Source organism: Myodes glareolus, chromosome 17, assembly GCF_982192425.1.
Source record: "Myodes glareolus chromosome 17, mMyoGla1.1, whole genome shotgun sequence".
NCBI classification, from domain to species: Eukaryota; Metazoa; Chordata; class Mammalia; order Rodentia; family Cricetidae; genus Myodes; species Myodes glareolus.
Window position 1 is genome coordinate 7352832 of NC_142042.1, and position 26907 is coordinate 7379738.

General features: G+C 38.3%; 1 protein-coding gene and 1 long non-coding RNA gene across 3 annotated transcripts in view; one reads left to right on the forward strand and one right to left on the reverse strand.

Annotated features, from left to right (window-relative positions):
- Adgrl4 (adhesion G protein-coupled receptor L4) overlaps window positions 1–23030 on the reverse strand; it is an 89954-nt gene extending 66924 nt beyond the window's left edge. For both annotated transcript variants that reach the window (XM_048453605.3, XM_048453604.3), the window contains exons 1-2: window positions 22881–23030; window positions 21437–21586 (exon numbers count right to left, since the gene is read on the reverse strand). In XM_048453605.3, the coding sequence (XP_048309562.2) occupies window positions 21437–21586; window positions 22881–22902 (172 nt within the window). In that variant the 5' untranslated portion in view covers window positions 22903–23030. The remainder of the gene's footprint in view (window positions 1–21436; window positions 21587–22880) is intronic.
- On the forward strand, window positions 23024–24774 carry LOC146891157 (uncharacterized). The gene is made up of 3 exons (XR_014997510.2): window positions 23024–23361; window positions 23616–23804; window positions 24538–24774. It is a non-coding gene; the product is annotated as an uncharacterized LOC146891157 (long non-coding RNA).
- Window positions 24775–26907: the final 2133 nt, after the last annotated feature.

Genomic DNA, 26907 nt, shown 5'->3' on the forward strand with positions numbered 1-26907 from the left:
TAAAAGGAGTACAGGGAAACAAGCAAAGAAACCAAACCCAATCACAAAAAAAGCAAGTAAACAAACACAAAACAAAATCAAACCCACACAACTGACACAGCCCTTTAAATAGCAAATATGCAACACCAGTTATAAAGCTTTTTCCATCTGCCAATCTGGTCCTACTAACTAGCTACAGACAAGGAAGGCTAAATTTAGGAATAACATCAGGGAAAATGTTTATTTAGAAACCAGATTCCTCAGGTAAGAATGCAGAGAGCAAAGCAAAGGGTAAGCAATATCTGAAAAGCATGATTCACATTTCTTACTCAGCGGAACTAGGAGTCATTGTCTCTCTCATTTGTGTAACATGATTTGCAGTGAAGATGCCATCTTAAACATCAGTGTTCATTCATATCTTTTCTCTAATTCAGAGTTTTCAAAGTTTGGATATGCAATAATATTTTGCAACTAATAAAAAATGGAATCCAATGCAAACTGTGTTGCTGTTCAAATTTAAATGTTTTCCAAGTTGTAGAGTCATCAAATCTAAGAGCATCTGGTGTCCTCCCTGAAATTACTGCAAACAATCCAATCCAGAACTCCCAAAGTTGGAAAAAATATATCTTTGAAAAGAAATTGGATAAGGAATCTAAAATTGAATTTGACCATAAGGGAGGTGTTTGTAGAAATAAGATGTTTCAAAGGCACTTTAATATTAACATGTGTGCCATGAGACAAAAATAGATAAGATATTTTGCAAAGTGATATTAGTGCTGTTTTTAAATTCCAGGTTTTTATGTTGTTTTAGCAATCAAGAACATTAATTAAGAGGAGCTGTAATTACAATATCTAAATCTCCGTCTGTCAGAGAGCATAATAATTACCATCTCAGTACAATCCAATACAGAATTCATTTATTTAAACCTTATCAGGATCTCAGGAAGTTTATACTGTTGTCTACCCTTAGGCTTATGAAATCATGCCATGCTAAACTGCACTTGCCATTTCTCTCCGTGTACACTTCCTTCTGCCCCAAAATGGTGTCAGCAAGTACCCTGTCATTCATAATACAAGCCTAAGACCCTTTGCCACATCTCTTTGTTCTCATACTCAGAATATACAATCCCTTATGATGACCTTGTACCTTTTCATTTTGAAACTCCCTCCTGCTTGTCTCCTATTTTCTTGCAGAGCAACCCTGATTAAGCTATTATTGATCCAAGGCAGGCATGGTGGCTCACACCTGTAACAATGAGGCAAGTTGGCTCACCCCTGGAACAACAATGATTGGAGGCTGTTGCAGTGGACTTTGAGTTTCATGTCATTTGGGGCAACCGAAGGAATTTGAAGCTTTATTTGGGTCATTATGGAATCCTGTCTCAAAAAAATCAACCAACCAGCCAATTAAATCTACTACTGTTTCTTTCTGGACGTAGAATAGGCACATATCCAATCAGCAAGCACCAACACTTCACTAGTTTCCAAAGAATTTTCTTTCTGTAGAAACTAATGTGACTTTTAAAAATGCAAAAATATGTAAAGAGATCTAGCTTGCCTGTGGATAATACAAGTAGGCTACATAATATAGTAGCTAATTTACTTTATAGATATACTAAAGATGTAATCATCCAAGGCAATTATAATACAAACCTACTGTATTTTTTATTTTATTAAAGCATATACAATGACCAGTATTTCCCTCCCTTTCCTACACAAATATGTGCTTTATGGATCCAATTCATAGCTCAACTTTCATGACATCTTTTCTTGTGAACATTTCTTTCTCTCTCAGACCACTCAAAGCATTCACTTTTGTAAGCTAGTTTTCAGTTTTCTTTATTACTCTAGAATCAGTGGTAGAGGAGGGCTTTATAGCTTGTTTCTTGATTTACATTTATTGTAGCAGAGTGTCAAATATATTGTAGATGCTGCACAAGTATGTATTGAATGAGTGAGGCATAAGTTAATGAATGATAAATTATATGTGGGAGTTTGAATTTGATTCAACTGTTTTGCTTTATTATTTAAAAAATGCATTCTCATTATTAACAAAATGAACTGCTAGGTTTATGGTAGACCATTATTTATCATGTTTCTGTTAAAATACTTTCTATAAAAATCAGAGTTATTATTGCTACAATTTAAGAATATTGACAAATTAGGATCAAATCTAATATAGTTACAGTTAAAAATTTAAAAGTAATGGTGTTTCAAACGTAACAGCTCTTTCTTAGAAAAATAGGAAATAAAAGTAATGAAGTTCAAATGTTGTCACGTCAGCACATTTTAGAAAGATCAAAGAAACTTGATTGTCAGAATCCAATCATTTTGAAAGACAAATTGGAACCGGTGTTAGGAAATTTAGGCCTAAAAGAGGTTGGTGCAGTTTCTATTACTGGGTAAGTACTTGGCACACTGTTTCAACAGTTAAAAAGTATGTAATTGATCTGGGTGCAGAGGCAAAACCCATAATACAAGGACTTCAGAAGCAAGGCAGGGCAGTCAAGAGTTGAAAGGGATCCTGAGCTACATAGAGAGACCCGTGTTAAACAAAGCAAAGCAACACAATCCAACAACACAATAGAAAGAAAACAAGTATCAAAAAATAAATATTTCACTTAATATGACACTTTGCAGTCTTAACTGGATTGATATTTTACATCTGGGGATTTATTGAAAAGGTCTCTATTTTATTAGTTGGCCTTTCCTCAGTACAAAACTGCTGGTTTTACAGAGAGGAGAGTTTTTCTGAGCTCAGAGTTTTGGGACCAAGAGCATGGTGCCTGCTACAGCGCTCTTCTTCAATTCCCTCACTGCAGTGAAATCAAGACACAGAGGGGGCATGAGAGAATGGATTTCCCAGACTCTTTCAAGGACATGCTCCCAATGGCTAAAGATCTCCCACCAGGTCCTTCCTTCCATCACTGACACTCTGAGGACCAATCAAGCCCTCCGTCACCACAGATCCACAGGAAATAAAACCATGGCAGCTTCTAAGAAATTACAGTAGGTTCAACTGCCATGGTTAAATATTTGTTCATCTCGAACTGATGTTTAAACCATAACTCAGAAATGGTGCTAAACTATGTGGAAGTATCTTTGCATGTTTCAGCTCAGATCTGTCTTCCCCAGGGATGAGAAATCACACTGACTTGCCTGAGAAAAGTCACAACAGATGGATTCTCACCATGCCCCCATTGAGCTCCTGTTAAGGCATTTGAGTCATTTCAAACACTGAAGCCCTGATGAATGTGGTCTTATCACATTGTCTTAAGCATCTGGAATGTATCTCTTGGCATTTAGAAATCTAACAGAATTTATAGCTCATCTGGGAAGCAAAATTATGGCGAGTATTTAATCCTTCCCCCATGCAAAATAATTTACCTCTCATTTTCCAAGAATCATCTTGATACACACACACACACACACACACACACACACACACACACACACTCATATAGTCTAATGCCATCTGGATGAGCATACCCTTAGGCTTTGTCAAACTTTCAAAGAATACTTTAAAAAGGCTTCATATACAGATATACCTATCATCTCTCCATCCAACATTTATCTTCATTTCTAAATTTTTACATCTTTATCAATTTTTCATGTGTGTGCTTATGAGCACATATGTATACCCTATAGATGAAGGGGTCAAAGGGTAATTTGTGGGAGTTAATTCTCTACCATTACATCCTGGATATTGAGCTCAGGCTGTGAGGGTTGTTGACAAGCACCTTTCCTTATTGAGCTTTCTAGCCAGCTCTCTTCCTGTATTTCTAGTAAAGGCTTACTTTATTCTCTCTCTCTCTCTCTCTCTCTCTCTCTCTCTCTCTCTCTCTCTCTCTCTGTGTATGTGTGTGTGTGTGTGTGTGTGTGTGTGTGTGTGTGTGCGCGCATGTGCACTCATATGCAGACTTTGAATTCCTAGAGCCTGAAATTGTGGGTGGTTGTGAGCTGCCCATGTGAGTTCTGGAAACCAAACTTAAATCTTCTGCAAGAGCAACAGATGCTCTTAGCACTGAGACATCTCTCCAACTGCACCCATTTCTTCATGTATTTTTAAATAGCTAACTTCAATGAGAGATTTTTAGGCACTAAACACAAATATTTAGAATTTTTAAACATAGGGTTTTTTTTAAAGTTTTCATGCAATCTTATTTATTTCAACCAATACAACATGTAAAGGGTATTAATATATGCCATAGTTAATCTTAATAGATATTGATTACAAACAAAATAATTCCTGAAAATTCACACTTGTTCTTGAAGATTTATTTTTATATTTAATATGTGTGTTTGCTATGGGTATATGCTCATTAACGCAGGTGCCTGCAGAGGCCAGAGTTGTCAGGTGCCTTGGAGATAGAGTTATGGATAACCTTTGTGAACTTCCCAACATGGTGCTGGGAAGTGATCTTGAGTTCACTGTCAGAGCAATGTATGCCCTTCACCACAGAACTATCACTCCCTAATGTAGACTACTTAAACACGGTCCTATCGTAGTTTAGATCTCCCATTAGGCATCAGGTCTTCAAGATTCTTTTCTTCAAGAAAAGAATTCTTTTCCCTAAATTTTTAACTAATTGATATGTATAAACACATAAAATTTGTATTAATGTTATATATGTAATATAATTATGTAATACACTATACTATGTAATATAGCAGATGATATTGACATAAATACAATTACATATGATTTAGGTGAAATGAGTTTCCAGATATTTCTTTGTAAAACTGCTTCTTCAAATGCAGGCTTCCACCATGCTAATCAGGTAATCTATACAGAGAAAAATGTAAAGACACTCATTCTTCAGAGACAGGTAACCCATAGTCAAATAGCATTTTTTCCAATGTCTTTGGACATAAGGAGTGTTAAATTATAACTTGTGAATTAATGGGTTGTCATTGCCCATGTATGCTGTTCTTTGGGGAAGGCAGAAAAATGTCTGCTTGTTGTGTGATGATATTAACTTTCAAAGCTTGTAGCCCTGCAACCTTCATCTACTTTCATCAGTGCTTGGAGAGAGAAGGCAGAGACTGTGTTTAAAAACACTTGACAGAAAGTGACTGGCAAACTTACATAACAGTCTTGATTAATTGAGATCTTTCCGTCGGACCATTTTAATTAAGTGCTTAATTTGTATTATCTTCTTTAATCTTCAAAAATGACTTTGGTATTGACAAAACTGTGTCTATTCAATAGATTTAGGCACTGAAAAATTCTAGGATGAGGATTCAATCCCACAGATGGCTTCCTCAGAGGTTCTGCTTTCCAGAACACACTGTAATTCATCTGTCTGCAGATTAGAGGGGCAGTTTCATTAGGCTTCCGTCAATTTGGATCACAATCGTCTTTATGTGCTTTCTAAGTCTAAAATGCTGAAGCCCATAATTCCGTGGAGCATGGAACTACCCCATCTGAAACCTGCCCCGTTTAAACAGCAGCCACTGTTTCTTCTTTATAGTTATTGTCTGCCCTTGATATCCTGCTTCTGAACATTGATCAGAGTTCAAAACTTAGTTTAAAATACTGATGAAAGGACAGCTTTGTTAATGAAGAAATGCATGTCAAGACATTAGGAGCAGTAGTTAGGAATCAGTAACTCCTAGTGTAATTCTTTCACTAAAATTTGGTAAGATGTAGGCCTTATTACTATTTTTAGCATGATAATGCAGTTTGTACTATGCATTAGAAATCAACTAACAAATCAGTAATCCTTTATAGTTTCTACTGCAATTATTTCACTGAAATTCGGTCATAGTTGGGCTTTTCCTCCAATATTACAAAGAAATATCATGGCTACTGCCTGAAATGCTTCCTCCCTTTCTTGTCTCCTTCAATTTCTTCATTCCTTTCCATTTATTATTAGTGTGAGTATGTAAGTGTGTGTGTGTGTCTGTGTGTGTGTGTGTGTGTGTGTGTGTGTGTGCAATGTATGTACTTGGGAGCATGCATGCCAGGCAAATGTAGAGTCACTGACAACCATGGAATTCTTGTCTATTGACCTGGACTCAAGTAGGCAGGCTTACAGAACCAGCACTGTAGCTGCTGAGCCATTTTGCTGGTCCTTTTCTTCTGTTTTGGAGACAGGGTCCCACACTGTATCTCGGGATGCTTTGGAACTTACTCTGTATTTCAGACTGGCCTCAAAATAGCAATCCTCCTGCCCCAGCGTCTCGAGGGCCGAGATCACAAGCATGATATGCCATGCCCACTGTGTCTAAAGCTTTTCTTAAATTCAGATTCACCCTGCGCTTGTTTAGTCTTCAGGCGGCCGTCTGAATTTTTTCGGAAGGATAAGTATGAAGGGATTGTTGACTATAAAACAACAATTAATGCATCTACTGAAAAATTTCAGACATACTTGTGCCCTAATGAACTGAAATTCAAAGTCCAAAACACACTCTACAGATCATCTCCTCCACATGGTGTTCCATTTCAAAGCTGCTGCAATGAACATAACATTAGTTGAACAAACATCTCAGTCTAATCAAGCATCTGCTTGCCATCCCGCATTGCGTAGCTGCAGTGATCTGCCGCACTTTCTTTAGTATTCTCAATGGGTTTCTGTGTTTATAAAGGTCCAGAAATAATCTTACAATTTCTTCTCCATATGGTGCCGGGAAAATTGGCATAAGATCCTTTCTGACAGAAAGCGTATACGGCTCTCTTATTCCAGAATATCAAAAGTTTGCCACAAATGCAAAACTATCAAACAAATGTTTAAACCACCCTCTGTTTAATCTTATCCGACTGATTTAGGTCATACACGTGTCAACTTTAGCGCGATGAAGACAAACAAAAGTCTCTGTATCCTTCTCTAATTTGAGGTCTCCTTGTTAAGCACGACCTCAATCGATTTTAATATTAATTTCTTTAAGATGCAGGATGTATTATTGTTTAGCTGAGGACCAGACACGACATCATTCTGTGGACATTATCTATATTTTGGTCCTGATTATATACAGAAAAGAAGTGAAGAGGACACATGTGGATAGTTATTGAACAGATAGCTGGCTCAGTCATTTAAGTCCGAAGAATCTCACGGCTAATTACGTGTTTCAGTTTCACAACTGCCTCAACTGTCTGAAATGATTTTACCTTGTGTAAATGAAACAAGAATCAAAACCTTTGAAACAGGTCATACTTAAGCTGCACAGAGAACATTGACAACTGCACAGTGTATTCTATCTTCTTAAACTTACAACTACATGCATTCTACCATCCTTAAAAATATGACAGTGAATTACCAATCTGAAGCTGACGTCGCTTTTACTATGTCTGAATACATTCATCAGCAAATATGTCTGTATATGATTTAATGAAGGCAATTTTTAAGATATTAGAAAATATTAGCCAGGCATAGTAGTGAGCACCTCTAATTCCAGGATTTAGGAAGCTGAAATAGGAGAACTATATGCTTGAGACAAGTCTGAAACACACAGTGAGCTCTAGGGCAGCCTGGGTTATGGTGCAAAACCGTCTCAAAAAGAAACAAGAAGCAAATAAACAAACAAAAAAGGAGGCAAGAACATATATTAAAGCTAAAACATTAGAAAATATAAAATAGCATACCGTTCATGATGTCACTCTTAAGTTAAAAAAATAATTTTCGATATTGATTGAAAACCAAATGGAATGAACATTGCATAAACCCCGGTGTTAGGCAGTAGTGAGTGTTGGCTTAGGCAGTGTCCTGGTGTAACGTTTGCTTTCTTATATGGTAATGAAGAGATTTAACTTGGGAGTTCAATGTGAACCAATAATATGGTTCCAAGTACACATGGTTCCTTTAACCTGGTCAAGACACATTGCCAGATACTTCAATTAATGTGCGCCAGGGTCACAAAATCCATTTCTTATCAGCCTAAAACACTCATGCAGTAAATTTTATTTTCAAACCCCAATCTCTAAATTGAATCTGTGTACCTAAAAACTAGAGCAGAGAAACCCAGTTGTTGGGTTTTCTCCCAGATAGCATCTTCAGAAATGGCACACGACTTTGTATGCTATATTTAACTCAAATATTTGGTTAGATTCTCATCGTCCCAGAAAAAGTCACCATCTCTTTCCATGGCAATAGCAGACCCAAGTGTTAATTTCCTCCTCAGTCTAGCGACCAGTTTTGAAGTCTTCTGACATTCTGTCTCACAGCAATGGTAATTTATTTGGAAACTTTAAAACAATTTAACGTAGATCTATGAATCTGTATACTAATACGTCTTTCTTGGTAGTATAAATTATGTATCTGAACATAAGATTGCAGAAAAAAAATCTTGTTAATATGGAAAATAGCATTGCCATGCAGTACCTCCCAGGAGAAGCAACGTTTTAGGAGTTGGGCTTGTCTGGCCAGCGCCACTCAAGATAATAACATTTTTAATGAAAATCCTTTGACTTGAATATAAAATATGATCGTGTGCTCCATCCGGGCGCTGGAGCTTTCTCCCTGTGTTCCTGGTGTTACCAACACAGCTTGTTTATCTTTTCCCTGTAGCCTCGTTCTCATGCTAATCCCAGCTGTCAGCAAAGGGTGGTGCTGCCAGATCAGCGCCTCTACCCGTGGCCAGAGGGAGTACACCAAATTGTTAAGTAAGCCAGACAAAACATTGGACAAGTCTTGCTTAAGAATTTAATTTTCAGAAAAATTACAATATGCACACTAAGCAAGTATATTCCTATCCATTTTTAAGAATGGCCCAAATGGTTATGCCCGTTTTTGTCCATGTTGTATAATACGAGATGCACAGTGAAGTCTTCTTACGAAACTACATAATATCAGAGCAAGAGTTGAGTGTTTTGTTAAAAAAAAGAAGAGAGAACATAAAGAATTATACCACAAACAATTGTGAAAAAAATTTCAGAAATATTTTTAAAGTTTATTTATTTATTTATTTATTTACTTATTTATTTATTTTGTATACAATATTCTGTGTGTATGTCTGCAGGCCAGAAGAGGGCACCAGACCTCATTACAGATGGTTGTGAGCCACCATGTGGTTGCTGGGAATTGAACTCAGGACCTTTGGAAGAGCAGGCATGCTCTTTACCTCTGAGCCATCTCTTCAACCCCCAAATTTCAGAAATATTTACAACTTTTGAGTTGATGTCTTACCATTCTCCTGAACCAGTAATCTTATAGTTGGTTACATCTCTACCAAAGAGGACAGGAAAATACCTTTTTTTTTTCCTGTGGAGAGGTGTCTGAGGTAGGCATATTTATGGAATGTTAAAACACCACTTTGTATTGAAATAACGTTTGCGGAGGGAGATGGAAGTATTTTTCATAAGTTTTACATTTTGTGAGTGTCAATCATCACATAAAATGATTCAAAGTTGTAGATAGGTCTCACTTATCGCCAACATACATAACATACATGTCATCACTTTTTCCAGTTCAGTCAAACTTATAAATGGATAGTAACATAACATGTTTTAGTAACTAATTGAAACAAAATGAAATATTTCACAATGTACTTATTATTGTAAAATGGTAAAGCCTGATCTTTGGTAGTTTCTTAGAAATAAACAGAGCTTCATGTTATGCTGTATTTGTAAAGGGCTGGTTATAGAAAAGAAAGAAGGGTGTTTGTTAGGTCTACGAACAACAGAGAAAGTTCTCAAGGCTATTAGCAAATTAGAAACAAAAGACTCAATTTTTCTCAGTGTCAATGTTTTTGTACATCTTAGAACTGTGAAAAATTCAGACTGATAACAGAAGATCAAGTAAGAAAAAGTAGTCACTTTGATTCTTGGACTTTTCAAGAGACCAAGGCGAGAGTCCCTTTTTCAAACATAGGATTGTAGCAAGACCTGAGTGTCAACAGTATAGCTGCCGTAGTCAGTACTCACGGCTTAGTTTACTGATCTCTGAAGAAGTTTCCAAAGCGACAAATTAAAATTCAGGCTTGCTTCATTGATCATTCAAAATGAAACAGGGAAAAACAGATATATGGAACAAAACAACCTGAAATTTTGTGTTACCCTTGCTCATTTTTTATAAAATTTACAGATAACTATACTGTATTTCTCTCTAGTCAAATATTTGGGCTGAGATTATATATCGGAAAGTCTCAGTAAGTGCTGGACTAAAGCAGAAGTTCCATTCACGGTGGTGCTCTTTTGTTTCTCTTCTTTTCTCTCTCTCTCTCTCTCTCTCTCTCTCTCTCTCTCTCTCTCTCTCTCTGTGTGTGTGTGTGTGTGAGGTTCATACCCATACAAGGATATGATGTGTGTCAGCACACACAGAATAGAGGCTCACATTGAGTTTTTTCCTTTGATAACCTTCCACCTTATTTGGTCTCTCTCTTCCTCTTTTTTTTTTTTCATACTACCATACTGACTTACGAAGGTGCTGGGACTCTAAATTCAAGTCCCCATGCTAGTTCAGGGGGAAGTTTACATCCACTGAGCCATCTCTCTAGCTCACAATTCACAATGTCTTAGTAAAGTGCATGCATGAAAGGCACCAGGTCCTCTGCGCGTATGTTATGACTGTCAGCTTGGTGTTTCTGTGAGATTCTTAACAGTAGGAACAGGTGTATAGTTGACTCTTTTACCTGCTCTTGCAACTCTTTCCCTCCTGTTGGGTTGCCTTGTCCAGCCTCCATACGGGGGCTTTCACCTTGTCTTACTGTATCTTGTTTTGTTCTGTTTGGCTGTTGTCTCTTGGAGGCCTGCTCTTTTCAGAAGAGGAAATACAGGTGCAGTGGATCTAGGGGAGAAGGGAGGTAAGGGGAGCCAGGAGGAGTGGAGGGAGGGGAACTGTGCTTCGGATGTATTTTGCTAGAGAAAAATCTATTTTCAATTAGAAAAAGAGAAAGGAGTAGCAATACAGGAAGGCACTGTTCACAGGTGAAGCATGTTATAGATTGACAAGACATTTTGTTAGTATCTAAGGACACAAACAAGAATAAGAAATAGTCACCAGGGCTTTCAGTCACTACTGAAATGCACACAGACATTCTGGAAACTCACTTCAAAAATGTATTGATCTAAAACAAAATAAAATCGCTATGACATGAAAAAAACTATAATTCATAATAAATAGAATATTTTAGTCTCACAAAGAAATTGACTTATGAGTTGGGCCTTAGGCAATGAATATTAGTTTATGCTATTCCCAATATTGAAATAACTCAGTTTCTACCATGAATGCTAACTGAGCATTCTATCCCATTCATTGTTCCTTGTACAAAGATTTGTGGATATGAGGCAATACTTCTTGTCCTACATCTGCACGCATTCCTCAAAGGGGGAACTCACAATTGCCGCGGATGATAACTAAATTTCCGTAAGTACATGGATAAATAAAACAATCTGCTTTGTTGACTCATTTACTTTTATTATCCAGAAATGCTAATACAGACCTTCTCTCAGTTATCTTACTATATTTAGTACCTTACATTTTAGTTCTGTAACTGCAATATATATAGGAAGAATCTTTGAAGACTGACTCAAAAGTTAATTTTAAAACAAGGAGAAGGCAAAGAGTTATCAGCTACAGGCTGGCTTTGTCTGCTGTACAGTATCTGCCTGGAAACACGGAGAGACAGTCTGAGGTCACATCCAGCTCAGCAGGAAATAGTATCTCTCTCCAGGGTCTTAAGTGAGAAGGATATGGGCAAGAAGATGAAAATTTCTCATGCATTGATCACGCCAGCTCCAAAGGCAAGCTAAAACAACACTGACATTATTATAATCACGAAAGTTGTAAGCAATTAAAAAAAGTTGAGTTTAGTCAAATGGAGTCACTGATTTTTTTTTTTTTCAGTAAAGCACTATACCTGACTACCAGGTATGGAATCCATTCCAATCTTGCTGACTTTTTAATATGAAAATCACAGGCTAATCATGTAATAAAGACTTGAAAACACATAGATCATTTCTTTACCTAATTTTTGAGCTAAAGTGAGAAGGGATTTGAGAAGCATTAAGAGGAGTGATTGGGGTATCACAAAAAGGGTTATGCTTAGATGATCTAAAGATCTTGATTGCTCTAGCCTTGATACATCCTTCACTGATGTGTGTACAAATCTTATATTTAAGTCTTCTCTATTCTGTGTGCTGGTTATTCCTACGGGACACGAAACTCAGCAATGGGAGACTTTAGTTTTACTCGTCTGCTATTTCACTGCTGTCGTTTTACGGCATGGTGAAGTGTGCATGTGGAGGCCAGACGGCGAAGTGGTTCCTTTCCTCAGTCATGGCTTCTAGGGTTTGAACTCCAGGTTGACAGTCATCCACGGAAAGGGTTTTCCCACTGATCTACCTCCCAGAGCCTCCTTACTGTTTCACAAACATGCCTTGCAGTACTGAAATTTTACCAGCTGATTACCCTGATACCCTTGCTACTGAAGCGGGATAAAAAGAGAGTCTAGATACAAGAAAGTGAGAGACAAGGCAAGTTTAGGACATATCATATAAGGATGTGTTTGGTAATGCCCATTCTGATATTTTGATATCTATTCTTTTTTGGTTGTTGTTTAGGTGCAAAATTTGTCAAGATTTTCTTGAGCATCTTAATAGTCAACATTTTTTCTTGAAATCGTTTCTTTGGAAAATAGCATACTAACCAGTCACCTAGATTTATATTCCATTTATTAAAAAGTATAGAACACCCTCACTACAAGGGCGATTTCTATCTCAATGCATTTATCCTTGAGTGCAGACAGTGGGCCCCTTAGAGATTTCATGAGTTATATCTTTAGTTTTTGGTTTCTCATGGCCCCCTCTGAGGTCCCCAGTGTGAAGCTCCTTGGCTTCCAGGAATGTAGGAAAAATAGCAAAACACTTGCATTTCATGCATGACTTTTACTAATGCACTAAAAGTTATAAACATTGTTTAGTTCCTTTAACTTATGGTGTCAATTTATACTATCAGTTCCACCATAAGGGAACTTTCTGTGGGTAGGCTGTTAGAATTAAAATGATTTACTTCAATGAGATTTAATTTCCTTATTTGTCAACGTACGTCACATAGTAGTTCGAAGATTGTGTAAAGCAATTCTTTGAATATGTTTTCTCTAACAAATTGCTTATCTATAAATTGGGATAATACTATCTCACATTTCTGAGAATTTTCGTGAGAACTGAATTCACGAATATGTGTGAATCATTTAGAGTAGTGGACAACTTGCAGAAAACATTGAAGTTAACATCAGTATGTCACTGATTTTGTTAAGCTGTGTTCCTCAAACAGTTTGATCATTATAACAATTAACTCACGTAGAAAATAAAATATATAGGAAAATAAACAACAGCATGTTTGTGATTTGGTAACACCCTTTAAAGGGGGCTACAGGTAATTGACATTCACAGGACAAAGGAAACGTCACTAATTCTCCAAAATGAAGTGGAAACAATAAAGTCTCCAAGAACAGTAGAATCATAGCACAGAAAGTAGGAATCTGGATGCAGTGGTTATGTCATGGCGTTGGAGGGAAATACCTTCAATACATAAGCCAGATGTAAGGTATGGATTTACATCTGATAGGGGGCTAATATCTAAAATATATAAAGAACTAACACTCTAGATATAAAGAAAACAATCCTATTATAAAATGGCATGCAGATAATTCCTAGAAGAGAAAACTCAAATTGTTGAAAAATACTTATAGAAATATTTAATATGCTTAGTGATTAGGGAAATGCGAATTGAAACTACTTTGAGATTTAATCTTACATCTCAAGAATGGTTAATATCAATAAAACAAGTGTCAGCTCATATAATGAGATGTGGAGCATCTATTGTTGATGGAACTGAAATTTGTACAGCCACAGTGGAAATCACTCTGTTGGTTCCTAGGAAACTAGAAGTAGATTTACTTTGCTATCCAGATATCCCACTCTTGGGCATATACTCAAAAGATGTCTCATCCTACTACAGAGACACTTGCTTCCTTGTGTATTGGTTGTCTATTCATCACAGACAGAAATTGGAAACAATCTAGACCTTCATCTACAGAAGAATAGATAAAGAAAATATTCTTCATGTATTCAATGGAGTATTTACTCAGCCATCAAAAATAAAATCTTGAAAATTTCAAGTAAATGAATGGAAGTAGAAAAAAATCAACCTGAGTGAGGAAATCCAGATTCAGAAAGAAAAATATGGTTTGTATTTGCTTTTATTGGGATATTAGAGGTTAATTCAGTGATAAGCAAGCTACAATTCATAGAACCACAGAGGTTATGTGTAGAGTAATGCAATAGCGGAGGGGCAAATAGATCTCATTAGGGACAGGGAATAGAATAGATAGCTAGGGATGAGTGAGGGAGCATGTAACGAGGGGACCAAATGGGGAGAGTTGGATGGGAGAGGGAGCACAAGGAGAGGCTGTTAAAATTAGAGGCTATCAGAGGGTCGCTATGGAAACCTAAGGAAGAGTAGAATCTTCTTAAAATATATACCTATATGAAGGAAATATAACTGAAGTTACCAAATAGTGGGGAGACACAGCCCCAGTTGGCTACTTCTTGCTGCTCAGTGAAGCTTCCAGTCCTAAGACTGGGTAACATTTAATTGAACTGTTGGCCAAAGGAGTCCAATGAGAATACCCATACAATCCAGGCTATTGCCAAGACTGTAGGTTGCTCTTCACAAACTAATTGTGAGGCCCCACTGCTGAAGACAACACCTATCTGACTCATTGAACAATGAGAAATCGAGCTGATGCCCTCACAGGCTTTCACCCCTACATGCTAGCATCTTTGGCTCAGTAAGGGACTCCTTAGGCTATCAAAACAGAAGTGTAAACATCTTGCCAACCGCAAACCCTTTAAGCTACAATGGTGTCCTGACTACAAGATATGATAGGACAATGGTGACACAAATTTACCCAGAGAGTAAGAGACCTTGGAACATTCAGCCCTTAAGGGGATGGCTCCACCAAATCCTCAGGGATTTGCCTCAGGGCTCAGGGTTTCTTGCAGAATGGGAAGCAAAAAGAGTGTAAGAACCAGAGGGGATGGAAGACAACAAGGAAACAAGACCTTCTAAATCAATATGATCAAAGCACATATGAACTCACAGAGGCAGAGGCAGCACATACAGCCTGCACATTTCTGCACCAGATTTTTTTATGTATATGTGTGGCTTCCATGTGTGTGCGAAAGTAGATCTCCATTTCTTGTGTCTCCTCTTGAACTAGTTCCTTCTGCTAGTTTCTTTTGTACAATTTTTGGTGGTTTTTTTTGTTTTATCATACTATACTATACTATACTATACTATACTATACTATACTATACTATTATTATCTTTTAGTAGATGTATGTTTTGAATTGAAAGACTAAAAAGGAGTGGATCTGGATGGGAGGGGAGGTGGGAAGGACCTAATTGGAACACATGTAGGGGAAACTATTCAAGATATATTATGTGAGAAAAAAATGGTTTTTTTTTTCATTAAAGAGAAAAAAGAGTATGGATATTTGCATGTGTGTGTACCACCTGTGTGCCATGAGCTGGGGAGTTGGATCAGAAGTCAAGAGCATTTATTGGTCTTGCAGAGGCCTGGGCTTCAGTTCCCAGTACTTTCATGAAAACTCACAGCCCACAACTCTAGTTCCAGTATCTCAGACACCCTCTTCTGCCTTCCTGAGGCCCCTCAGTCACACATGCACACACTAGATGTAGGTAGTCACACATTTAAAAAAAATGTCTTTTTAAAAAAGAGCAAAGGAAGGCAGGACAAGAGAGGAGAAGGAAAGGTGGAAAGATGGGAGGAAGGAGCAGTGAGGGAAGAATGATTGCTAAGAACGGCCCAACTCTCTGCTGAAGATCTAAGTTTCACACGAAAGCAATTAAGGTTGCTTTTATTTTATTTCTATTTTATCCTAGCTGGAATTGTGTGTGTGTCTTTGACTGAATACTCCTTCCACATTCCGAGTCCATAGATATTTAGTCTCAATCCTTAAGAAGCTGTTCAGTCGTTGTCTGTAAACTCTTACTGGTGTCTCATTATGAGAGCATCCTTCCAGTAGAGTTCTATAAGCATCTGTGTGATCCTACTTAGATAACGATGAAAACTGACTTCTATTTATCAGTTATTATTTATTTTTATTGCATTATTTGTTTTTGTGAGTGCGTGTGCGTGCATGTGTGTGTAGGAGCAAGTGGTCACAGAATGTGTCACAGGACAACTTTCTGGAGACTGTAGGTTCTTTCCTTCCCCCACACGGATCCTAGGGATGGGACACGTTACTGCACTTGCTGGTAAGCTCCTTTACTAGTGGAACCATCTTGCTGGCCATGAATGCTGCCTTATGAAGTGTGTTACATTTGCAAAGAGAACCAGCACCTCATGGTTTCCGCTGGGTTGTTTCAGGATAGACATGTTCTGAGCTATGAAGAGATGTTTACACATGTGCACAAGCGATCAACACTGCATCCTTCCTGACACTTCCTGTCCCCACCTGGGGCAGCTGTTTGTCTCACTTCCACTCTGTCCACACCCCAACCTTTGCTCTACATAGTCAATGTTTCTGCCAGGAGGGAGCCAGTCTCTCACATCCATTCTCGCACTTATATAAACCCTGTATCATACAGGTGTTGTGCTTTAGATATATAGAGAAAAATCCGTATGCATCCAAACCTTCTCCTCTTACTGGCTTTTCACACTTTCCTCCTTATTTCATGGGGGAATGCTCTCTTCTGGTGTAGAAGTTTCTTCTGTTTGTGTGCTGCTTTCATTGGGAAATGAATAAAGAAACTGCCTTGGCCTAGTTGATAGAACAGAACTTAGGTAGGCGGAGTAGACAGAACTGAATGCTGGGAAGAAGGGCAGAGTGGCAGGCGCCATGGATCTCCTGCCTGAGATGGATGCTGGTTAGAATCTTGCCAGTAAGCCACAGTCACGTGGCGATACACAGATTAATAGAAATTGGTTAAATTAAGATGTAAGAATTAACCAATAAGAAGTTAAAGCTAATGGGTCAGGTAGTGTTTAAATGGATACAGTTTCTGTGTGATTATTTTGGGTGTAAGCTAGCCAGGTGTCCAGGAAGGAACAAAATGGCCCGCTCTCCATGCAACACTCTTCCTTCCCATACTTACAGTAGTTGTGCAGCAGAGTGCAACCAGAAGTGTGCTGAAATGCATAATTAATAGCAATATGTATAGCAAAACTAAGAAATCCTGTGTTAGGATAAAATAGTTTTAACAATTTCATGATCCTTTTTATTATACATTAAAATTTATATGCCTTATTTCTTCCTTTTTTAAAGTACCCCCAAATATCTGGATTCTATGAAATTTCAAATAAACTATGATCATTATCTCTATATGTCTATTAAATATCTAATTTTTGCTCCAGGGTAGTGCTCTCTTGACCTAACTTTAAAGGCTGTGCTACCCTGATCAGGTCAGCTGGTTAAGAATATGTTGGCATTCATTGCCATTGTTAGAAAGTCATGGGCCCAGGTTCTGAGTACTGTCTCTACCAGCCACTCCTAGGGAATGTGGAGATCACATTTCCATGGCTCTTTTTTTCTTATGTGCAAAAAAAAAAATGCTAGTATGAGCAGTCATGGTGGAATGTGGATATCCAAATAGAACCTAGCCTTTAAGTTAAAAAAAAAATCTACCTTAAAACTTAACATGTACTAGGTAGAAGTGCAATGACTGTGATGTGGTTGTCAAACATGTAGTCCTGATGTTTCTACAGCAGTCTTTGATGTATGACCATCTATTCGCCTACTCTACCTTATAGGTTCATCTTTTTAATACACAATATTTATTGTGTATCTGAGTAAAGTTAAGATTTCATAGTATCTCTTCTTTGCTAATCAAATCACATTCACAGCATCAACATCCTGACGAGCCCCACAGGTAGTGCATTCTGCCGTCAAGTATGAAATACTTGGGGCTTCTGGAAAACTTCAGGTGTATTCAACTTCTAGGTCTTTTTTTACTGCTTTTTTGTTGTTTAGTTTACTCCAGTGAAAAAAAAGTCACATTATGTAATTTGTCCAGACTCTTTATTGGCCAATATTGTGCATTTTTCTGCTTTCTCATTGCTACTTTGGACATTTTGACAAATATAACTTATTTTTTTTTTATCAGACTCATTGCCATTTCTAACTGTCATGCTCCTACATTCTACAGATTCACTTGACAGCAGCACTTCACAGCCACTGAAACAGATATTATTTTAACTACTCCACTACATAGTTCTACGCCAAAGACAATCGCTTGTATATATTTTCAATCTAGGTCATGGGGTATTTCTAGCCAACTGCCTATGACCAATGAAGTCATGGAACCTAGAGGGGAACCTACTCTTTTTACTCCCTTATACAAGTAAACTGCTCTCCAAATATTTCGCCTTATACCCACAGGGAAGTTTAGCTCTTGATGTTCATCAATGAAGCTCCTTTTACAGCACATGGGGAGACAATTTCAGAAAGCCTCAAATGGTTACAATGCAGAGAACAATTGATCATAGGCTGTACAGCTTCAGTTGATACACCTTCAACACAGCCCTTACACCTAAGGCTCAGACAAATCACAACAGAGGGGGCAGAAACGTTGTAAGAGCCAGAGGACTAGAATGTTTGCTGAGAGACACAGGGCAGACAAGCTGCATCTACTATGGTGGACTATACAGAATTTGGAAAATAACAGTACCAATTGACATTTCAACATGGATGAAGAGCACTCACAAGGCCCCATCACTAGAGAGAAAGCTACAGTCAATAAATGATCACTGACAGAAGAATTAGTCTTCCCTAGGTGAGAATAAACTTAGTTGGCTATACACTACCAAGGGGTCAGCCCTAAAACCATAAACATACAAGCAACACTACATGGGCAGAATTCAGGAGGAGGCATATATATGCATAAATTTGTCTATATTGATATTTAAAGAAAAGCTGTTACAGCTGCAGAATTGGACAACGCTTGTGAACCTATTCTTTTCACCACTTCTTGGTTACATTCCTTGACCCATTCTCTAAAGATAAAAGGGACCTCCAACAGGGGAGACACTGTACTAACGCAGGCCTTGGGATCAATGTGCAATACTTATTATCAGTCTCAGTGATGACAGTGATGAGGATAATGATGATAAAGGTTACCAATGACTCCCTGTCAATTAACAAATTGATTAGGTAAGATTAATTCATTATTTACTCTTGTTTGCTTGGAACCATGCAAGCCATATTGTATGCGACTGCTTAAAACGGACTCTTGTCATATAGTTAGTGGGAGCGAGCTATCATCAAACCATGTCTCTGGTATTTCTGAAAAAATCAAATTCTCTATTGATCATGATGGTGATGGCTATGATACTGGAAAAAAAACAACTTCTAATTTTAAATCACTTGGTATCTTTATAGCTGAAATCCTACTCAGACATTTCTGACTGATACAGTGCCAAGCTTGCAAAGACACATAAGAAATATAAGGTATATCTATTTAGAGACAAAAAGTCCAAAAAAAGATATTCATAGCCAACATATAATCTACAATTTCAGTAATTGAAAATGGAATGTTTTAAGTTTAATTCTAAAGAACATATTAGCATACCTACTGAAAACGATGTTGAAAAGAGGAAAATCACTCTTTAGCAGTTTGGGAAGACATTACAAACTCAGATAATGACTACTAAATCAAGCGAATACGGAACTTCCTTTAACTAGAAATGGCATTTAAGTTAATGCATTTTTAAAAAGAAATAAATCCCATTGCCAATTGGTTCAGAGTGAGAAGAAATTGCAAGTCACAAGTCTTTCAGTAGTTTTTTTCCCAATAAAAAATACTTTCATTTTCTTTTTATCTTTCTTTTTTGCAGGCAGTAGAAGCAAAGACAACACTGTGCATTGGAACATGTATTTTTCAAATAAGTCATAAAAATCATGATTATTAGCTCATTGGTTGTCAAAGGCCCAAGCCAAAAATTTATTGATGTTAATGATGATAATCATGAAAGTAAAAGTATCTAAATCACAAAAAGGCAATGGTGTCTGTAAGTGCTACAGAATAGTCTGTAATGATTAGTGGGGAAACATGCTGATATATTGGAAGCAATATTTTGAAGGTCATTGAGCTATCAGCTTGCCTTCATGCTATTCAATTAAATACACACTAAAAAATCTGTGATTATTTATGGTAAGTATTTTGTAGTGCTTGTAGAATAGTATATTACAAATTTTGACTGGATGTAAGAACAGAAATAGCTGATCTAATGCACCATTAAGCAAACCGCATCTTTGCTGTACATTTTTTAAGCATTAAACTAATTATGATGAGGTTTGGATTTTACTATATGCTGCATATTTAATCTTTTTAAGACCCTATCAAGTTAAATCACGAGACACAACTTGTTTATGCTATAAGCAACAGCATGCAATATTAACAAAGCACAATATCATAGCTTAGCTTAATTAGAAAAAGTCCATGTGTTCTTAAATACATTTAGGAATATAACACCACATAGCTCTAATGTGAACTTACTACTTAATTATATTTGAAATTAATTTATATGACTTACAACCTCTTTTCCTTTTTTCTGTCTCTCGGTATAGAATGTTTCTCTAATGATCTGCTTAAAATTAGCCTCTGTTGAAGATCATGGGAAACAAGAAAGAGGAAGTGAGTCTAGATGGCAGGGAGAAACACTGGCTGAGAGATTACAGCTCAATTGGATTACCAGTTCGCTCACCCTATCCAGTCAATTCTCTGAACTGCACCTTACAAAGGCCCTTCCCACCAGGCTCTGTCCAGGCGCCACGAGGATATTCTATGGAAAGAATCTATCATAGAGAAGAATCTATTTTAAATTTCTCTTTTCTCCTCCTTCCTTTTCTCACCCTTCTACCCCTCTGTCTCTCCCTTCTCTCTTTCTTCTCTACCCTTTTTCTTTCTCTCGATACGTCCTCCTCTCTCCTTTTCTTTTCTTTTCTTTTCTTTTCTTTTCTTTTCTTTTCTTTTCTTTTCTTTTCTCTTCTTTTCTTTTCTTTTTTTTTTCTGAGAGGATCTATGCTGGGCAGACTTCCCCCAAACCTGCAATCTTTCTGTTTATCTTTCCACAAAGCATTCTGATTATAAGTGTGTGCTACCACAACACAGTTCCTACGCTTAACAACAAACTGAAATTAGGTAATTTACTACTACAGAAAACATCTAAGGAGCACACATGCTAACATCGACGGGGCTCTGGGAGCTTTCAGGGCTATTGAGTCTCTTCTTTGTGTTTTGACTTTTGGGCTCAATGACATAGCAATCTTTAACTTTCAAAGCAAAAAGTATGATGGGATAAATCAATATCAATACTAAAAATGCATTTTGACATAAGAAGTTCATGCTTGTTGATCAGTTAACTGGGCTTCTTTCTTAGATTCCCATGAGCTTAACAACACAGGTGATTTCTGCTCATTTGTGGAGAGCAGAAAGGAGCTGCCTCAGAACTGACTCTCATGAGCATATCAAAAGAGATCAAGACTATTTACCTTCACAAATCGTGACGCCGTTTCCAGAGAACCCCACACCGCAGAAGCAGGCTTCCACACCATTGTGGATTTCACACTTGGCATTTGGTAGACACGGTGTCTTGGTGCAATTTTGTGTGTAGGAACAATTCAACAAAGTGGAGACACCCACTAAATAAAATCAAACATAGGCCTTATCAAAAGCAAGAAACGTCCCATCCTTGTGTTAAAGATCAATACTCCGCAAGGCTCTTATTTCTTTTCATGTAGAAAGGTGTATTATGAAAAGTTCCCAATAACTCATTTAGTTAAACCATGGAAGAAAAGTGACTAGACCTAGAGATTAAGAAACTTATCTTATAAGTTTCAGTAGAACTAAAACATAATGGAGAATCCAGATTTATAATTAAAAACTATGAGGTCATCCAGCCCAGGAAACTCACTACCTCATGTCACTGAAGTGAAGCGGTTACTTGTGAAGGTATCGCCTGATTGCAAAGCTATTTCCCTTCTCTTGCTTTGGGAGTTATCTTTTCCCCCCAGAAACCAAGGTAAATTGAGTATCTGGGTCTCCACACACTAAAATCTTATATTTTCAAGATATTACTTGTCATATCTACAAGAAGAAATGCGTGTCCCTGCCCTCACCCAGTGTTCTTGCAACTGTCATTCTGCTCTTTTCAGGACAAAATGTCTTTTAGGGTATCATGTGTTAGGAGAAATTAAAACAAAATTCAGCACACTGTTCTGTGATTGAGCTCGCAGCCACAGAACACCTGTCCAACATTGACAAACAAAACTGTTTTGAGGACTGTAGGAAATGATAAGCAAAATCACAGAGTGTTTCTTTTTATTGTCCGGTTCCAGGCCCACTTAAAAACAAGCTTTGAAAGGAACAGGGATGAATCACAGAGCCATTGTTCCCAAAAAAAAAAAAGTTATCTTGGATGAATGGTTCTTATCTGGTACCCAGAGAGTCTTACACAGTCAATTCTAAGTCCCAGCCCTTTATAAGACTATATGTACTTCCTAAACCTGGATTAATTTGCCTTCAAAGAAGTGATTTATTATCTCTCCCCATGCATCACCAAAACAGGATTTTAAATGAACCCAAACTCCAGGCAGGCAGTAGCTTTAAAAATGTCAGGAAGCCTCTCTCAAGCATTTGCGGTTTAGATTTCCCAAGTTTCTTGGAGGCGATCACAAGAAAGGTCAAAGTCTGAGACTTGGAGGACTTTCGGGATTTCTCCAGGAAAAATAAAGAGGTAAAAGCCCCGGGTCGTGAGTAGCAAGGTTCAGAGTGAAAAGGCCAAGCAGAAAAACATCCTGTGAAAGCCCGAGTCTGTTTTCCTTGGAGACCTTGCCAGACACACTTAACACTTGAACCCCAGCTAGTGAAAAGTCTCCTTCCCTGGTTCCCTGCAGGTGGGCGCTCTGCTGCCTCCCAGGCCCAGCCCATACTCACCTAGAAGCGGGAGGAGTCTCATTGGAAGCCACGGAGCTGGCGGCAGAGCGCTCAAGGCTGGAGTGCGGGTCTGTCCTGAAGCTGGGCAGGCGCGGCAGGGTCCCGCTCAGTCCCCTGTGACGCACAGCTTCCTCCTGTCACTTTCCGGCCTCTTTTGTGTGAATATGTGCACAGCCCTGAGTCTGCAGGCCACGTCCGGCGCCAGGCCCCTTCACCCAAACAGCCTGGGCTCCATTCCCAGGCTGTGGCCTCAAATTCCCTAGAAGAGCACAGTGGGCCTCTGATGCGGCTCCGGCTCCACATATACTACAGGAGCAGCCACCAGAGTGTCCTGAAAACTTGTACTCACAGATCTCTCAGACCTATTGGGAGCTCCTTCTGGGACAGTGTCCAGAAGAGAGCCTCTGAGTCCCACCATACCTGTTCTGAAAGGCAAAGGGGCCAAGACGGCAAGAGGAGGCCAGGGTCTCTGTGGCACTGGGTTAGTGCTCATTTTACCTGATGGGAGATTCAAGGACCCAGGAGCAAAACTGTGCTTCAAGAAAGAGTAAAACGCAAAGAAACAAGTAAACTAAACGTCACGCTTTGCGACTAAAAAACACAGTAGCATAAAATGTTTTCTCTCTTCCAGCTAAATGTCAAGGGCGATTCACCATTGCGCCTCCACTCATCGCACCCCTGGACAAGCTGTACATCATACCCAACTTTGTTTTAACTGTTTGTACTGCCTTTCAGGTTGGAGAATAGAAAAGGAGGAGAGATAATCATCTCCAGAGATGGCGGTTGCCTCCAAGGAAACAGCATCTTCCAGACACAGCAAGATGTGAACTCACACAGACTGGAACATCATGCCCGAGACCTGCACCTGTTCAAACCGGACACTGGACACTCAGTCCCACGCCTAAACAAGAAGCTATTAGCGAGGTATGCCAGCTGGGAAAGGGGAAATCAGTTTTCTCCAGTGAAGAGTCGCTAGGTATCTCAAGCACGGCTCCCATGACCAAGAACTGTCAACACAAAGCAGATAAATATTATTTTATGGGCTTTTTTGTTTAGCGTTCTTTGGGTATTTTTTTGTCTTTTAAAATTTTTTTGACATATATTTTAATCTTCTCTCATACATTACATCCTGACTGCAGTTTCTCATCATTGCCTTCCTCCCAGTACCTACCCCCTCATCTCCTCTCTCCCCAGAATCACCCTCCTCCTCCATTTCTCTTGATTCTCATTTATTTGGGAAGAGAGGAGAAAACTAAGTTGACTTAATTGAGGTAGAGAGATGGGGAGGATCTGTGAGGAGCTCCAAGGGGAAACATGGCCATAATTTTAAATAAGTAAATAAATAGAATTACTCAAACAGAATAAAAGAAATAATTCTAGCTTAAAATTAAAATAATGTGTAGACAAACTAATTTATAATAATAGAAATCAGACACATATTTGCCTGAGATTGGGGCAAGCTGGGAGACCTACCGCAGAAATGCGCAAAGGGGAATCTTGGGATAAACCTTGCTGAGTGTGTGTGATGCCCAAATTCATGCAACGGTATGCTTAAACGGGTGTGCCCTGTTGTGTGCAAGCTGAAGAAATTTTATGTGAAGTTGGTGTAAAGAAATGAAGGAAGTTCATCCCACTAGCACGAGCCATCTCTCCTTAGGAAGTAGGGCACAGCTCAGACACATCCAGCGTGTCCGCTGAGGAAGACTGCCGAGAATCTACGTTTGTACAGAGCACTTTCTCATCATGAGCGTCAGTATCCCTCAACTCCACGAATCTCACAATAATGCAGCAGTTAGAAACCAGCCACTAAGGTGCCAGAGCTTACGCACGGATCACATGCCCTTTATCCTTCAAGGATTCATGACTCTTCCTGGCTTAATTTAAGGTGAGATAGATAAACAAACAAACAAACAAACAAACAAATAAATAAATAAATAAATATTGTCTCTGAGAATATCATGTGACTTCCCCACGGGCCCACAGCAGGCCCACGGAGCTGGCCTGGATGACAGCTCAGGATATTTTGCTCCAAGCCCATGTTGTGGGTGATCTTTCTTTCATGTTGCTTCCCTATGAAGATTGTGTCAAGAAGATGGAGCTGTCAGAGAATTCGGTCAGGGAGGTCAAAAGGTAATCTGAGTGCTTACATTTCATGAAAAATGTGTTTATTTATTAAAAGAATAATTTCCTTATTCTCCTTTTTTCTTTTTAAACACTGGATAGCAATGTAATGGGGAATCCCATGAGTATCTGAATGAAGAAGCCCAAGGAACTTTCCAAGGCAAGGAGCAATCTGCCCATAATTAAAGAAATATTAATCTCCTGGGCAAGAACAGCCTGCTGGTGCTGGGGAGGCATGGGTAGATTCCTGAAAGAGCTGTATGAAGCCAGAATGATCCAGCTGATTTAGAATAGCCATGCATGGATTGCCATTTATTCTAACCATAGCTTGGTTTGATTGTGTATGAGGTAGAGGGTATGGTGATGTTCAATTTGTTTTAGGTGGGAAAGGTTAGATTCTTTCACCAATGTCGAAAAGCCAGGATGAGGACTCGTTTTGGAAGGGAAAAGAGCACGATTCTGCCATCATTGTGTTAAACTAGCAGCATTCTAGTGACCTGAATCAATCTGTGTGGTCTGAGGTTTTAGGTTAAATGAAGTTGAGTTTCAATGTACATTTGCAAAAGCTAGATTCAAAGGGCTTAATAGAAATTCATTATTTTATGAGAAAAGTTATACACTAAGACATAGAACCTATTTGAAAAAGTCATTAATCTAAAATAATTTACTCCACCTATCTGACACACACATTTAACCTTTAGATTTTCCCAAAGATAACAGAAGAGAGCAAAATCTTCACAAATGTTATTCTTGCGTAAAAATTAACGAAAGTAAATTAGCACTTGAATGCTGCATAAGTGTGTTTTCTCAGTTTGCGCTTATTAAAAGCTGGGAACTTATTCATACTTCAGAAATTATGTCATACAAAGGACACAGAGTGTTTAATGGTGCTTGTTGTTTTCAGATTGCTCATTGTAAGATCAGAATCATTTTAATGTGCATTGTTTGAGAAAGTCCGTATTGTGTGATAGATTAGAAACGAGTTCACTGTGTGGCTCTGAATCCATTGTCTTTATAGTACTTCAGAAAGGCACTGGGACTTTTCAATAAAAATATTTTGTCAGTAAAGGAAAACCTATTTTAAAGACAGAGATTACAAAGGAATTATGCTTGTGTTTTATGTATGTATTAGCTGTGTGACCTTATGTACATAAGCTCAGTGTCAATGAAGGCAAGAAGAGGGTGCTTGGTGATTGCTCTGTAACTGGAATTACAGTCAGTTGTGAGCTGCCTGTGGTAGGTGCTGGGAATTGAACCTCAGTCCTCTGCAAGAGCAATATGTGCCTTGAACTTCCAAGCTGTCTCTCTAGCCTCATGTTGAACCTTTGAAGACAGCAGTCACCTAAGACTTTACTTTGCTTGAAGCACAGCACATGGAAAGAAGTCACTTTAAGGCTCCTATCTGTGGCTTTGGAGAAAGATTGGCACACTAGTGCACTCCATCTCAAAATGTGAGGTCTTAGTGTTTTGTCTTACTTCTGTCTGCAAGAGGATAGCCTTGAGGTGACCGTGAGCAGGTCAAATTGTGAAGATCTGGGCTTAGCCCTTCACTTTATATAGTGAACTCCGAAAAAATTGCTGATTGTCAATATTACATGGAAGCAACACCATACACCTGTCAGAGGACAGTGTGTATAACATAGTTTGGTACACACTACATACCAAACATACTGTCTTATAACATTGACCACACCTAATATAGGACACCAATACGCAGGGTATGAAGACATTATCCAGAGTCATGGTCATCCTTCCCACAAAGACCAGTGCTAGGAATGCTATGCCCTTTCCCCATTCCTTGGTTAGAATAACATTTTTCTTATCACAAATTTTGTGGTTGGAGTCTTTTCCAGGCCTGTGATTATTGCTATCTATATTAGTCTTTCTCTACCATTCACGTTTGCTA